The sequence below is a fragment of the Phyllopteryx taeniolatus genome, chromosome 6 (assembly GCF_024500385.1).
Source record: "Phyllopteryx taeniolatus isolate TA_2022b chromosome 6, UOR_Ptae_1.2, whole genome shotgun sequence".
Taxonomy (NCBI): domain Eukaryota; kingdom Metazoa; phylum Chordata; class Actinopteri; order Syngnathiformes; family Syngnathidae; genus Phyllopteryx; species Phyllopteryx taeniolatus.
Window position 1 is genome coordinate 8273078 of NC_084507.1, and position 17131 is coordinate 8290208.

The 17131-nt window shown below is 40.8% G+C and overlaps 1 protein-coding gene across 2 annotated transcripts; it reads right to left on the bottom strand.

Moving 5' to 3' along the window:
- Window positions 1–907: 907 nt before the first annotated feature.
- si:dkey-33i11.1 (sialoadhesin) lies at window positions 908–16481 on the bottom strand. Of its 2 annotated transcripts, none has more exons than XM_061777860.1 (18): window positions 16438–16481; window positions 16279–16338; window positions 15080–15178; window positions 13871–13982; window positions 12243–12388; window positions 11975–12095; window positions 11735–11871; window positions 11128–11250; window positions 10702–10848; window positions 9393–9498; window positions 8927–9090; window positions 8052–8201; window positions 7802–7933; window positions 6215–6296; window positions 5334–5382; window positions 5107–5193; window positions 4896–5029; window positions 908–4602 (listed from the first exon to the last, which is right to left on the bottom strand). In XM_061777860.1, exons 2-18 carry the CDS (start codon window positions 16325–16327, stop codon window positions 4497–4499), a joined length of 1944 nt encoding a protein of 647 aa, XP_061633844.1. In that variant the 5' UTR covers window positions 16328–16338; window positions 16438–16481; the 3' UTR covers window positions 908–4496. The 2 variants fall into 2 exon arrangements, with proteins under 2 accessions (XP_061633844.1, XP_061633843.1); XM_061777859.1 differs by having other exon boundaries at window positions 4896–5041.
- Between the last annotated feature and the right edge of the window lie 650 nt (window positions 16482–17131).

Here is a 17131-nt window from a genome sequence, read left to right on the forward strand (position 1 = left end):
CATTTTAGTTTCTGCTGCAGGCTGCTAAGAAAATGGATGTTCATAATTTGGACGGTCTTTGTTGAAACTTTTTTGACCCAGCCCCCTAAAAGAATCGAGAATGATTTGGAACTGGAATTGAAATGAGGATCCGGAATCGGGATTGGAATCGCTCAAATTAAAACGATGCCCAACCCTATATATAGACCTTCACCTTTCAACTTGAAAGGAGTGGTAATGAACCCCTAAAGATGTAAATAATAGTTGATGTCTCTTGTGTGTGTGTAGCATTTTTTGTTTTATGGATTTGCCAATGACCTGAGATTGGTATAATGCATTCGACGGCTGGGAGAGGGTGTGTAGATTTTTCCTGACCAAAATGCGATCGTCGACTGGGGGCTTGCTGACATGAACTTTTCCCCTGGACGGGGATGGGCAGGGGGTTTAATTCATGCCTTCCGTTGGGACGCCAGCCCTGATTTGGATGCCCGGGGCCAGGGACCTCTTGGACCATCAGACCGTCTCTCCCGTCGCACGCCACTGCTTATCGGAATTTGTTTCTCCGACCTGGATGAATGTGATGAAGATGCATGGTGCCAGTGGTAGCCATGTACAGCATATTAATAAAAATGTTTTGCCTGAAATTTTTTTTATTAACCCTATGTATGGAAACTTATGTACTGTATATTGTCCTTTTGATGATAAACCAGTTAGAATTTGGTATTTGAAAATAAGAGTTGAAACCTTTGCTTCGTTCACCTAGTTATGATAATTCAAGTACACAACAGAAAAAAAGTGTTAAGTATTTCACACAGTTTGTGATCCAAACATAAACTATAACTGTGTGCGTGAGTTTGTGTTTGTACATGAATACTGTTTGTAAGTCCTGTACAGCAGTAGTAAAAGAAAAGACAAATAAATGGTTCGATAAAGTTTACTGTCTATTGGAGCAAAAGCAGCATCACTTCGAATAAAGCAGACAGTCATGATGTGCCATCTACTGGATATCTACCGTATTTCATTGAAGAGTTTCAGTCTAAAAAGCAGCAGCAGGCTTAATTTGCATCGTGCAAGGGAAATGTTTTATGGTGTTATTGTTTTTTCATGACCATAGATCATTTCAGATGACTTGTGTTTTACGATACATTGAAAAGAACATGGACTCAGCAGCAGAACCACAAGTTGGTGTTTGGATAATATGACAGTGACGAGTCAGCATGTGTGATTATGTTCAGAACTCACACGTGGTGTCAATGACAAGAGATTGATCCACACAGGAAAACTCAGTGGAAAAGAGCAGAACCACATCAGACACCACACATTCAATGAATAACAGAGTAACGTATTTTTCCCTACAAAAAATACAATCAATCAGTATTCATTGCTGCTGTTTTTGTTTGATAACTATATATAGACGTTGCACTGTTTTGTGAAATCAAAATAAGATTATTAGGAGATCTACAAGGATATGCAGGTGGCCTATGCTTTGCGTTTTTATATTTTGCATCTTTTACATGCAATACAAAAATATATAATTAGTGATAACATTAGGCATAGCTGCAAACTCCTAACAAGGACCATTCATCCATTTTCTAGAGCGTGTGTCCTTATTAGGGTTGCGGGTGAGCTGGGGCCTATCCCAGCTGACTTTTGGGCGCACAGGTGGCCAGCCAATTGCAGCTGATATAATTCACATTAAAAGTTATGGGTATTTTTTATTTTTTTTTGTAAATTTCAGGATTAACCTAAAATGCACTATATCCATCCATCCATCCATCCATCCATCCATCCATCTTCTTCCACTTATCTGGGCTTGGGTGACGGGGGCACCAGTTTAAAAGCAGAGAAGCCCATACTTCCCTCTCCCCAGCCATTTTTTCCAGCTCTTCCGGGGGGGGGGGGGATCCCGAGGCATTCCCAGGTCAGCCGAGAGACGCATTCTCTCCAGCGTGTCCTGAGTCGTCCCTGGAACCTCCTCCGAGTGGGACGTGCTTGAACCATTCACCAGGAAGGTGTCCAGGGGACATTGTGACAAGATGCCCTAGCCACCTCATCTGGCTCCTCTCGATGCGGAGGAGCAGCGGCTCGACTCTGAGCTTCTCCAGGATGACCGAGCTTTTCACCCTATCTCTGAGGGAGAACCCAGCCACCTTGCAGAGGAAACACATTTCGGCCGCTTGTATCCGCTATCTTGTTCTTGTCACGACCCACAGCTAGTGACCGATGGTGAGGGTAGAAACGTAGATCGACCGGTAAATTGAGAGCTTGGCCTTTGGGCTCAGCTCCTTCTTCAGCATGACAGACTGATACAGAGTCCGCATTACTGGAGACGCTGCACCGATCTGCCTGTCAATCTTCCGCTCTCTTATTCCCTCACTAGTGAAGAGGAACCCAAGATAGTTTTGTAGATGTTCTCTGAACTATTGAATGCACATGTCCAACTGTTTAATGGTTCCCACTTTTTGCACAACTTGCTGTTTTCTAACGCAGAGCTGAACAACACAATTCACAACAGGTGTTTGCTCCACGAAACAACCAATAAATTCCTAAGGATGTCAACTTCTATGCCTTTCTGTGACACTCCTTCATTCAGTCTCTGTGTCGTAAACTGTCTGTGACATTCTAAGATCAGTGGCCGCTTACCTCAGGGTGAGGTACTGTTGATCAATTTTTAGGTGTCATCTTGGTATCAAGATGTCAAAATGTAAACATCACGATAAAGAAGACTGTTTAAATCACAATTCAAATTGAACCAGGAATTTCTATTGGTCAGTTTAGGGATCGAGAACCTTTTGTGAACCTGTTAGAGAACAGCAAGTTGTGCAAAAAGTACTGAAACATGCAGCAGTTGGATGTGCATGCACTGCTCTCCAATGTTGTGCCAAATGTTTGAATAGGGGTTGCTTGGTTTCTCCAATGTAGAGATCATTGCAGTCCTCACTAAACTGCACTGCATAAACAACATTGCAGAGTTTGCTTCTCAGGATTTTGGTGAACCTGCATCAGTAACAAATTCAACAAAACGCCCAGGCTCCCTTAGCCCGAACGCCATCACCCATCATCTGCTTACAACAATGCCCTGACATCTGTTCCCCAAACGCCGGTATTGTCTCATTCCACAGGTTGAGCGGCCACTGACGAGCTGTTTTTCCACCGGGCTGGTGAATGGTTGGTTGATTTGCAGGACGGTCGTTCACCAGCAAGGGGGATATTTCAGCAAGCAGGTTTAAAATGCTCTTAATCTAAACCTGAGTTCTGACTTTTCAGGTCATTTGTAGATGAGGCCAAAGAAGTACTTTCAAATAATTTACTCTAATAATAAAATATTATATATCTTTTAAATATTGTTTTATTATATTTACAATAAATCCCTTAACCAATTATTTATTAGGTACATGAATTAAAAAAAGAAAAAAGAATAAACATGAGCAGTTTTTAACCAATAAAATTAATAATTGACGGCACGGTGGCCGACTGGTTAGGACGTCTTCCTCGCAGTTCCGAGGACCTGGGTTCAAATCCGGCTTCCCCTGTGTGGAGTTTGCATGTTCTCCCCGTGCCTGCGTGGGTTTTCTCCGGGTACGCCAGTTTCCTCCCACATCCCAAAAACATGCGTAATTGAAGACTCTAAATTGTCCGTAGGTATGAACGTGAGTGTGAATGGTTGTTTGTTTATTTGTGCCCTGCGGCTGGCTGGCTGGCGACCAGTTCATGGTGCACCCCGCCTCTCGCCCAGGATCAGCTGGGATAGGTTCCAGCGCGCCTGTGATCCTAATGGATGGATGGATAGATTTGACATCAGAAATTTATTAAAATAGCTTGTTCACCTATTATTAAATAAAAACTATTATGTTTCAAAAGGGGTTTTGTTAACAAAAACTACTTGAAGACAAATTGCAATATTGATTTTAGCAAGATCATGAAGTAGATGCACAATTTCTTCAGGGCCACATGAAATGATGTGGTGGGCCAGATCTGGCCCCAGGGCTTGCGTTTGACACCTGTGTTCAATGAACCTGACATGCATGCTTTTGGAATGTATGAGGAAGCCCAAGTACCCGGAGAAAACCCATGCAAGCGCGGCAAGAACATGTTAATTCCACACGGGGGGCGTGAGCTGATATTCGAAAACTGTTAAGCAGACTTGCTAACCACTCGTCCATCGTGCTGCCAAACTAGAAGCGTCCATCCATCCATTTTCTGTACAGCTTATCCTCACTAGGAATGCAGTAAAAATAAATAAAAGAAACCAATTGCCCTTCTGAGGATGGTAACAATGCTTCATTTAGATTAATAGTAATTTTGCAATATGTTCATTATTCTGGGTGTAGTTTACAATGGTAATGACCTCCACTTCATGTATCTTTGCCAATATTTGATACTCATCATTGAGCTCTTTACATGTGTAGGTCTAGCCAATGTTGTGGCGTAGCTGTGTGCGTCAACACTTGCGCATTAAAACCTACGCTCTTACTTTTACTCAAAAATGTATGTCCCACCTGAGCTTCCTTCTCAAGTCAGTGGTGAGGATGGTGGGGCACCAGACTGTAAACAACTTTGGTGGACTCCTTCGGTTTCTTATCGCCCCCAAGTGGCAGGTTTTGCACTTGTACCTGCTCTCCCCTGAATCAAAATCAGACGGCAAACGGCAACCATATGAGCTGGTGAGCACATCTGACTCACATCATCATCATCATCATTACCACATACTGCATGTTTGCCTTTCAACAACAGAAGAATAAAGAAAGATGAGAACAATGAAATGATATCACTGTAATATAAATGTGTCTACAGTTCCGCTGTCAACGCTTTGGGTGGGAGTCATGCGCTTCACATAACAAATGAATTATTAAGAAAGAGAGCAAAAATAGAAAAGATGCGAGGAGCATATCACATCAAGCCAGTTGAACTATTACCTTGACAGTCTGGAGTAATGGACTGTGATGTATTTGGAGGCGGGGCTGTATGTTTCAGCTCCTGTGATTGGAGGAGCATCCTTAAGTGGAACAATGGCAGGATGGGAGCTGTCACTCAAGTCTTCGGGTTCCTCCTGCACATGAGACTGTGTGTGTGTGTCTTAATGCCTTTTTAAGGATGCTGGATTTGAGTACAATTAGTTCCGCTTACTGGTATGTCCGACATTAAGGTCTCTCTCACTGGCACCGCTGGTTGGGTCGTCTCATAGAACATGGTGTCAGCTGTCACTGAGGGTCGCTGAAACACACACAACAAATAGTATCATAATGATCTGGAATGATATGGTACACTCTTCCAAAGTAAAGCGACATTATTAAGTTGTCAAAAAGTGTTTGGAATGCACAATTTAGCATAAATTGCATACGAAAAGATCCTACCTTGGTTGCTACCTGAACTGATTCCATGTCAACCGTGTGCATGTTCTTACTGTGGACAATGAACAAAAGATTGCTCAATCACATCTACCAATATGATACCGTAATGCCATTTGAGTACATCATATAGTTTGAAGATCAATCTCTAGCAAAGTGCAGAGTTTCAAACCATTCAAAGAAAGCTTTAAAAAACAAATTGGTTCCACAGTATCATTCCAAACTCAGCTGTTTGTTGCAAACAAAGGCTTGAATCTTCTCACTTATAATTTGCCCAACAGCACTCCAATTCAGTACCTCTTTGTGTAAAGGGAAATCACCAAAAAAGGTATTTGTCTTGTTGATGACAAGCACATTGTTTGTTGTCTTATAACAGAGGTGGCAAAAGTACTCACATTCTATACTTAAGCGGAACTTAAGCACAAAAACGTGTTTAAAAAAGACTGATAAAGTGCGGATAGTTGCCTTTTAAGTCCCCAAGCTCTCAATAAATCAAGATTTCAACAGCGGTTGACTTTACGTGTCTCTATTTACAGCTTTCTTACATTGTGTTGTCATCCACGGAGGCGGAAAAAAATATGAGGCCTATTTTGACAAAATATGGAGTAGAAAGTCAAGATATCTGTTTTCAAATGTTGGGTAAAACGTCATCAGAAAAATAAATATTTAAAGTACAGATAAATCTACTTAAGTACAGAAACAAAATAATAATACTTCCCCGCCACTGTTTTCAATTCCAACATACAGCATATTGATAGAAAAATGAAATTACATTACGTTTTAGTTTAGATAGGTTTCCTATGTTGAGGTCAAAATGGTACAATTGTCACATTCTAGTGGATTCTCTTTGAATACGAATGAAACTTTGAAATAAAAGTTGCTGTCACCTAATCATAATGGCCACTGTCAGAGTGATGAGCCCAGCAGACACGCCCACCGCTGATGCCAAAGCAATAACCTTCAGCCGTCCTTCCGTGAAGATGGAGAGAAGAGGTACAAAATAATTGTGACAGAAATAGTTCAGCAGACATAAAAATAGAAAGAGAGATTTAAGAGATATGGAAAAAGAGCCGTGCCTCATTTTGCCAGCGTCTAGACTCGTGTCTCCTGTTTCCAGTTGTGATTTCCAACGCCAGCTCCCCTTCTTCAGCTGCCTAGCCTCAAATAGTCATTTTCCACAACACCTCATCTCCTCTTCCTCCTCCCTCATAAGTATGACTTCTTTACATGACTCACCATGACTCATAGAAACAGATGCAAGAGAGTCCAGAGAGGACTTGGAAGGTTTCCTTGCACTCAACCTCTCAAAGGCAATGAAATTAATCACTATATATGTTAATTTTTGTTCACTGTTTCTATGTCGCTTTGTTTTCTGTCTCAAAGCATCAGTGGAATGCGCCACAGCGCAGAGATGAAGTACAATGGCTTCCAGACTGAAAGAGAATGGGACTCACACCTGCAACAATTTGTGCCTCACAGTTTGCTAAAGTTAACAGCATGGAGCCTCCTTACCTTTCATGCCGCTGTCAAAACAAAATGTCTTGATACTCACTATCACCTCTTTATAAAATTGTTTTTATTTTGCTGTAATGTGTTGCTCCAACATGAATATGTATAGCCGAATATCCATCCATCCATCCGTTTTCTGTACCGCTTATCCTAGCTGAATATCCATTATGTTTAATATAGTATAATATAAAAACGCAGCAAACGAACCAATGCTATAACCAACCATATGTAATTATCATCATTTTTTTTTACAGGGCTGGCTAGCCCCGTATAGGCCAATGACAAAAAAAAAAAAAATAAAAATAAAAAAGGCATGTGCCAGACACGCCCACTAGGTTGTTCTAATGCGCCTGGAAAAACACACACACTAATGAAATAAAGCACTAAAATGATTATGTATAGTCATCCGTTCACACACTGTACAATGCCACTGCCTATTCTTGCTGCCTTTGTTCACATTCTCATAGAGAGAATCCATAGATTGTATATTGTTTGTTCATGTACAGTTCTCACTCCTCAGTTTCGTATTGCTGGTGTTAATTCAATTCTCAATGGCTTTTATTGATGTTGTATATATATTTTTATTGCAATACAATGCTACAATGCTGTTGACTATTCTTGAGGCTATTCACACTTACGTCTGTTTATATAGTAGATACTGTATTTATTCATGTACAGTTTGCCATTCATATCCGCATATATAGTAAGAATCATTCATATACAGTTATCTAAACTGCCTGAATTCTTTGGAAACATTTTTTTATTCTTTAAAATGATTATGTACTGTCCACTTTGGTGCTGTACAATGTTAATTTGTACATCACCTGATAAAGGCTTATTCTATTCTGTAGTTCTATTCTATATACTGTGAAATGCATATCTGAAGGAAAGAAATAGAAACCCATCTGGCAGGGCCCCTAATGCAGAGTGGTCCCATGTGTCCAATCAATTTACTACTTGCGTACCTCTGACTCGCACTGTGAGGACAGGGGAGCTGTGGACTCCGATGCGGTTTCGAGCCTCACAGTAGTACTGACCACTTTCTCCAGGCCCGACCTCTGAGAATGTGAACACTGGACCAGTGCGGCTGCCCCACGCTGCATCAGGAAGAGCGCAGAAGGACACAGAGTGGGACGTGAACAAATGAACAGCACCTTTACATGTTCGTAGTTTAGTTTAACTGGAGTCAAAACATTTTGTTATAATGCTACTAACATTGTACTGATGCTCCGTTGTGTGTTAAACGATGCCAAGTGAAGTTGTCCACGGCTGGGTTGGCATGACTGCTGCAGGTCAGAGTCAAAGGCCGGCCAGCATCCACCACACTGGAAGGACGAGCCAGCACTGAAGTGTTCTTGGGAGGGTCTACAAGAAAGAAGATATAACAACATTATAAAGCCATTTATAGCTCTTGTGAGCTTCCACTGACAAACCACTTGTTTTATCATTGATGCCTTGCTTTGTAACATTCGGAGATTTAGAGTTTTCATGAGACAAAAATAGCTTATGGATTATTTGTGGGATGATTTAAAAGATATAAGGGTTCATGTATGAACATGGTTATGTCCGGATCAATATTCACAATGCCATCACATTACAGTATGTGGAAAAAGGTACGGAGACACCGCTCATCAATTAACGTTGGAGTTCCCCTGTTGTTCCGCCACCTCACCAAGACATTTTGAAAATGTTATGCTGCCACCATAGAAATTATGAAACTTCACAAAACTTTAGGATTTCCCAAAGAAGAGTAGATAACTCTATTTTGTTCAATTTACACTTCCTGTGCTCCAGACATTATGGTATATTAACGCTTCACAACTAAATCCAGTGGATTATACAATAATAGAGAAACAAATAATGTTTTGATGGTAAGCTAGAGGACTGAACAATGCCAGCAGTCAGTGAGAAGAGGCTGTTGGACAGACAAACAGGGAGCGAGAGACAAAGAGCTTGACTAGAACGTGATTGAGGAGAGGAGGCAGATACACAACCTGACAAGTGACACACCATTCCCAGGCTTGTCTCTGATTCATGTTTGCTCACTTAACAAGCATGGTTTCAATCAAACACACACAAACACAACTTACACAGCACAGTGAGAGTGGTGGTATGAGAGGTTTGTTGTCCTAATTGGTTCCATGCCGTGCAGTAGTACCGACCAGCGTGGTGAGCACGCACGGAGGGGAACGTCAAGTTCTGGACGCTTTCTTTCGCTAACACCTGGTCTCCGAGGATGCGATACCAAGCATGCCTAAAGGAGGATTAGTGGTGATCGTGATGATAAAACTGATTCATAGGATGGAGCAATTCATCATTGGTAACTTACCAATGATGAATTGTTACTTTTCTTTTCCAGTGTTACTTTTCTGTTAAACACATTACATTTGAGAAATGTCTGATCCAAATTCATGCATGCTGCTCAGCCCTAATAATAACAAATAATTTAAAAATAACCAGACTAGACACCGACAACATTAAAATGCAAGTGAGACAATAAAAGACAGAGCCAATGATGGTAATGATGGATAATGATAATTAATAATGGAATAGCACCTGCTGGTAGGAGGGTGGGCACAGCTGACACAGCTGAGGTTGACAAAGGAGCCTTCTCGAATGTCACCAGATGGTGTCATCAGCACACGGGTGTCTTTTGGGGAGACTAAACAGGGACAAGGAACAATGTGATTGAAGCAGCCTATAATACTGTCCATTGGTAATGTTTCTTAGACAGACAGAAAGACAGACATGTTCAATCAGTTTTAAGTCTGGGTTCTGACTGTAGCACTCAAGGACATTCACAGGGTTGCCCTGAAGCCGCTCCTTTGATATCTTGTGTGCTTTGAGCTGTTGAGCTGCTGCTGAAAGATCAACTGTCTGAGGTCTGCCATGTGCCTTGTATTGAGGAGTGGCTTCCATCTGGCGACTCTCAGGTCTGATTGATGGATTGCTGCAAAGATGGTTGTCCAGATATGGCGGGGTTTTCTAATTCTGGAGCAAACTCTAGAGTTTAATTTTGACACTGCAGCTTAAAGAAGGCATTTTTCTACCGCCCCACGACATTATCGTCATGTTAGCTATTGTAAGTTGAAAGCGCTGTAACAACATGGAGGAAAAAAATTATAATTTAATCAATTTTGGATTAAGCCTGTAATACTAAAAATATGTGGAAAAAGTAAAGCACTATTAAAGCAATATTAATGTATGGATTAGAGGAAAACCACTCCTCCCAATTCTTGTTTTCAAATCTCATTAAATCATTAGAAGTCCAAAATGAATTTGATATTCCTCCCCATGATAAGTGCATGTAAACTGACAACTACGGCAACATCTCATAGATGGAAGCACAAAATGTCTTATGCCTGTTACGCACTGATAAAAAAAAGTCCTTTGAATTTGCTTAATTCGAACATGTACATGAAAAAAGTGCTTAATTTTCAGTTGCACATAATAACATACAGTATATCATTTGATTATTTTTGAGGAAAAGAGGGGGAAATAAGGCCAGTTTAGCTCGTTTTAATCATGTGCAATTGAAAATGAAGTGCTTTTTCTTTTCCAGTGTGGCAGTGAATTTTGTAGGGTTTAGAATTGACTTACCTCACAGTCTATTAGCCGTGTGAATGTATTGTAAGCACAACCACATCCCAACTTTAAAAAAAAAAAAAAAAAAAATTTGCAATTTGCTAGATCAGCATTGCAAATGAGAATCTTTTCTAAATTTCCTTGCTCGGATAAATAACTAAATAAATAAAGAAATAAAGAAATATGTACTCACCGCTTCCCGCTTCTCTGAGTTGTTTCAACATTTACACATTGACTGTTATACTCCTAATTATTAGCAAGGAGTAAAGAGAGCACGAACATGTCACGTTGAGAAGAAGTGGTTTGGAGCGTTCGGTTCCGAGGGAGTTCCGCGCCACACAGAAGTACTCTCCTCTGTCTGTGTATTTAAGGTGGGAAAGGTGGAGCTGAGGCCCAAAACTGTCTGGGATGCTGCCAGTCTCCCTGTCTGTGGAGGAGACGGCCATGTTATACACATCATACATCTCTTGCTGTATCCAAAATGCATCTTTTGAAGTTTTGAATGACACTGTCAAAAAGATATTAGAGATACTTGTTATTATTGGTGTTGTAGTTCGCAGTGAAGGTAGACAATAGCACTAAATTATTTTGAGAGGTGTTTTCAATATTTTGTGACTATACATGACAGGGGGAAAACTTTATGGAAAGAGCTGTGACTATGATGTAGCGTAGTTGTACACCACTGCCTCATTAGATCGTGCAATACCTTTGAACCAGGCAAAGCTCTCTACCGGCGGAGCTGCTTCACTAGTGCACGACAGAGTGGCCGAGAAGCCCTCTGACATCCCCCCTAAAGGAGAAACTCGGATGGAAGTAAAACGAGGAGCATCTGATGGAAAGGAACAAAAGAAGGTGATTAGTTAATGAATAACGTCACATTTAACCATCCATCCATCATCCATGCATTTTCTCTAACGTCGGTGGTTGGAGTGCCGCCCCTGGGCGGCTGCCCATATCGCCCATATCAGAAACGTACCCCTGGATCAAATGTATTTAAAAATTAATGACTGTGTTAGCAGCTCTGAACATATTTTGTGATGCAATGAAGATTTTAAACTCAAATGTCATACATTTTCTACTGTTTAATCATGCAAGTGTGCAAATCAAATGAAAACCACATCAAAGATTCCTTACATTGTTAAGCTACACACAATCAGGATTGGAATGCCAGTCATTTTATACTTCTTCATGCAAATAATTAATCTCTAATTGTTTTTTGTTTTATTTTGGGGGGAAAAAACATACTGATGCACTTTATTGCAAACACAAAAATAGAGGTCATGCGGTGCAAACTTTTGTTTGCAATTACTTACGGCCGAGAGCCAGAGACAGGGGCGGGGACTGCACATTCTGTGGTGGGATTGGTCGACAGATATACGCTCCAGTGTGCACTCGGTCAAAGCGTTTGATAATCATCCATTTATCATAGGAACCCAGGTTTAGACCATTCCTGTGTTCAAAGCATCTCGTGAGATCTTTAGTATTATTGTCCTTTTTTTGTTTTTGCTTTTGCTAACTACAAAACACATTTGATGAGCATGTTGGACACTCACCTGTACAATGCGAGGCCCCTTCCTGGGGCAGCACATCCTGTGGCCTGGCAGCCTACAAACACAGTCTCCGCAAAGCCAAACATGTTGGCTGGCCTGGTTGGATGCAGCTGGACCTGGAGGTCTGACACATGCAAATATTCACACAAAACCAAAGTTAAGTCTTATGTGAATGTCTGGCGCGAAAAGCATTGCTTGAACAGACTTCTTGAATTTCATCAGTAGTATCTGTCGCAGCTGATTCAGCAGTTTTAGTTGGCAGAAAAACAACCTGTTACGTCGAGAGTGATGGTGTCTGGAGAGGTCCATCTTCCCAGTGGCTGGTCTGTCTCGAACCTGAAGTGGTACTGGCCTGCATCACTCAGCTTGACAGCCCGAATTTGGACCGAACAGCTGGAGTAGCTCCCACCAATGTAGCTGCAGTCCACAGTGAATGTGTGAGACATTTTTCGACAAGATTATGAGCTTTTCTCAAAACTGCACACAGAAGTATTGGGACATCTGGTCCCTAAACCCACAGGAAGTGAAAATGCAAGAAAATATAATCTGGTCAGGCAGCACGGTGTATTCTTGGTTAGCAGATCTCCCACACAGTTCTGAATTTCAGGATTCAAATCTCAACTCAGGCCTTCCAGTGTGGAGTTATCACATTGTCCTGTGCTTGCCTGTTTTTATTTTGTTTGTTTGTTTGTTTTGCCAAGTACAGTGGACCCCGCATACTTGCAGTTCAGCACCCATGGATTCACCTATTTGCAGATTTTCTTTCCAACCATGGTATTTTAAACTTGCCGAGCTTTGATGAAAAGATGCAAATTTGCCACTGAGCACACCCGTCGGACTCTCCTCACTTATTTTTGCACCGGCGTAAGCATTGACGTGATCACTGACCTACTTCAACCTTCACCTCATTTCAGATGTCCAGCCGCGGTTAAAGTAAAGGAGTTTGTGTGTGTGTGTGGTCAAAATAAATTGTAGGATTAATCTGAGTTAATACATGATTAATGCGATCATTTTTTTGTGCGTGATTAATCATGAGTTAATGCTTTTACATTGATAGCCCTAGTTTAAACAAACATCCATCCATCCATCCATTATCTGAGCCGCTTCTCCTCACTAGGGTCGCGGACGTGCTGCAGCCTATCCCAGCTGTCATCGGGCAGGAGGCGGGGTACACCCTGAACTGGTTGCCAGCCAATCGCAGGGCACATAGAAACAAACAACCATTCGCACTCACAGTCATGCCTACAGGCAATTTAGAGTCTCCAATTAATGCATGTTTTTGGGATGTGGGAGGAAACCGGAGTGCCTGGAGAAAACCCACGCAGGCACGGGGAGAACATGCAAACTCCACACAGGCGGGGACGGGGATTGAACCCCGCACCTCAGAACTGTGAGGCTGACGCTCTAACCAGTCGGCCACCGTGCCGCCAGTTTAAACAAACAAACAAACAAACAAACAAACAAAAACATTCTTTTCAATGCAATTATATGGTCATCAATAATACGTGGATTTTCCCTATTCCCTAGGATTTTCCCCTAGGGCCTGGTCCCTATCCCCTGTGTGAATGTGAGTGTGAATGATTGATGAAGATTTTGCCGTGTCTGGGGGAATTTTTGTCCATTGATCCAGAAGAACATTGAAGGTGTGGCTCATCTTTTTTCTGTTCCAAAGGTGTTTGATGAGGTCAGTATCAAGTTCTTCCACACCAAACTCCAACCATGCCTTTATGGACCTTCCGCAAAAACTTTTTCACAAAGTAAAGCATCCAGTTCAAAATGTCTTAGTGTGTTCTAAGAATTAAGATTTGTGAGGAACTATGTGTTATGGCCCAACCCTTAGCTGATTCGTTAGTCAACAAGTGTGCCTTAAAACATTTGCCTGCTTTCAAATACCCTTACCGTGTGCGTCCACGATAAGACAGGCTGATTTGGTTTATGTCCGTGTGATGGGTGAACTCCCTTTGACCATCTGCTGATACACGAAACCACATGACCTGCTTCACTGTGTGACCTATGAAGATGATGACAAAAAAAAAAAAAAACACAATCAATGAAGTGTAAACAAGAGCTTCAGGACAAAGGGCACAAAATTATAATGTAGAGAAATTATAAAGACCTTAAGTTTCATTGACTTACCACAGCAATATTATTGCTTGTACAACATAATTAAACCCAATGCAAGAGCTGTCCAATATTTTTGTGACTTTGTCACTATAATTAGTTGAGTCAGCTCTCAATTGAATGCAGTAAAGGAAACTATAACCACACTAAGGAACATATTGTTAGATTAATATCTCTCTGACAGTATCAATCAAAATGGATCATTATTATCTCAGTAATGAAATGGCAAAATATTTCATGCAGCCCTTTTGCTGGATATTGTTAGATTGTGAATGTTTGGTTGCTGGTTGGTGTATATAAGAAAAAGGTACTGTACATTGAACCACAGTTTATCGCACTAGGAGAGAAAATCCATGAGCTAAAGACACCATATAAAATGACTTTTCTTTATAGAAAATAGTTTACCCCTCCCACATGCTTGAAACACATTTAAACATATTAAAACACACTTAAAAGTATTAAAACATATAGTCTTTAAACTTTTCCTGAGCACCTGTTGGGAGACATTGTAAAATGTCCGTTCTGCAGATAAGAGGCAACGCATGCTTGCTTCAAGCTTTTTTTTCTTTTCTTAATACTCCCGTTGAAGTTTATTGTATAACTGACACATAAAGCAAGAGAACATTGTATATTCAAACGTCACAGTGTTAAAACAAACAATATAATTTCATCTACCATCCGCTAGCTAAAACCAGGAGTTTCAAGTTTTAAAAACAGCACTTTTTATAACTGTCAATATGACCTGACAGTAGTACGTTAGAAAATGATCTGTCAAAAACATCAACCCCCTCTGGCTTTATCTTGGACCTTTAATTTAATTTTTAAGAAAGGAAAAACAACCAATCAGAGACTGTACCGGTATCCTGTAAAAAAATTACTCACTTCAAATGATGATTTGTTATATAGCGAGGGTTCCCTGTACAGTAAATCTATTTTATTCATACTGAGTTCAGCAAGGTCATAATATAAAAACAATTGCTGAGCTACCTGATGGATAGTCATAGCGACAGGGCAGTGTGACGGTCGTTCCTGCCCACACACAGATCTCTCTTCGAGAAAAGAACACACTCCATCTGCTTTGGCCCCCTGCAGCACAATCATACAGTGTGTCAACATCATAATCAGCGATTATAATAATTGACAGTACTATGCACATGGCCACCAATAGATTAGTTGCTTGACTAACACTATATCCTTCCATCCATATAATATCCAGAATCATATTTGGGTTTTTCTCTCTCTCCCGTTTGTTCATTAGTTTGGTATTATCTGGTTCATGGTGCACGAAGAACAGATTATGATACATTATGATTCTGATGGGTGGACCGTTCCATTGGAGCCATTGTGACTCAGAAGGTGAGCAGCAATTCCTGTAAAATTGAAGCAGATCCTTAGCTAAGCGACCAGTGCATAGTGTACCCTGTACTCATCCAGCTGGGATAGGCTCCAGCTCTCATGACCGGAGTGAGGACTGGCGCTTTAGAAAACGGATGTATGTGTATAAAAAGGTCAACATTCATGGTTATGAACACGCATTAACAAGAGCAGATATCATTCAGAAATGGCCTTTTTACAAGCATCGTGCCAGTTGACACACACCAAGGAAAGTGTTGAAGAAGGTCTTTATATAGCCCACTGTTGTCATTGCCTGTTTCTCATCTTCTTCAAGGATAACAGTGGACACATTTTGCTCTTCTCATGAAAAATGGGCTTTGGGAGGTTTTCGGTTTGGAATACATACTTCAAGACGAAATAGAGTGCGCCGCTCCAAAACACACAAGCGAAATTATGTTTCCTTGGAGAATAAAGTGTCAAACAGCATAAAATCAAACAGAAGCGTTGAGATTCATGGTGACATTCTGTCCTGCTCGCAGGCTGCAGGGGTGACTAGCTTGCACAAAAAGACAATCAATACTTTATAAATAACCTGAGCCAAGGGCACCTGGCTGCAGGACCTTATTCAACCTATCATCAGACTTAGATTATTGTTTTATTTCTGATTAACCGTGCTCAATTATTGTACAAGGCCATGGCCAAATGGCATATGACATCATTTAAATCAAAACTATAGAATAAAATACCTCTCAATCAAAACAGATCTCACATCCCCCGATATGAAACAAATGATAATGTCATCATGACAAATTAGTTCTTCAATCTAATGTATTACGACTATTTTAACCTACCTGGTAAAGTTGAAAGGACTGTGCCCAGAAGTAATGCACCTGCCAACATCTCCGCGGACTCTGTAATGTCACAGGAGCAGAAGAAAAGAAGAAGAAAAGCAGCAGAAAACAATATAATAAACAGCATTATACTATAGGTTCATCTTAAAAAACACTCACCCCTTAAAGTACAGTAGCTTCATTCAGCTCAATTCAACGAGAACAGAGAAGGGGTTTATTTTCACAGCAATGAGAGTTGCTCGGTAATCAGAATCATTGGGGGAGGGGGTAGGGGGAGGAGGAAAATGAAGATGAAGAAGTGTTTGTTTGTTTCAGACAATCTGCTGTCCCATAATTAATCTTTTTGACTTATTATTTTCACTTCTCTCTCTGCCAACTTCTAGCGTGGGACATCTGCTTGGTGCTGGTTATATATCTCTTTGAATCAAACTAGTATTATAATTCCCAATGTAAATAAAGAGTATAAATAGCGCGTTCAAACAGATGTTTAAATACTTCCTGCCAAGTACACGTGTTAGGTTGCTTGTTAAAGACTATATTTTAACTAAAGGACCTGAAGTACCTGAGTTTCATTTTTTTCATGTCCTTTGTAACGAGATCTTTCAAGACTTGAATAGGTAATTGTCCCGTGGATGAATGCTATCCACTTTGAATGGTGTCTGTCATAAGATGGCTTCTCTGTGACTGCACACACAAGACTCGGTTACTGTATGTTGTTAAGTACTGAATACCATTTGTGTTGGAAATACAGAGCCAACTTTCTGAGCTGTCATATGTCATGTGTCAAAACATTTCTTTTGTTTTTCACCCCCTGGACTGTTGAAGAAGCCCTCAGTGTAAGTGAGGGGATTAA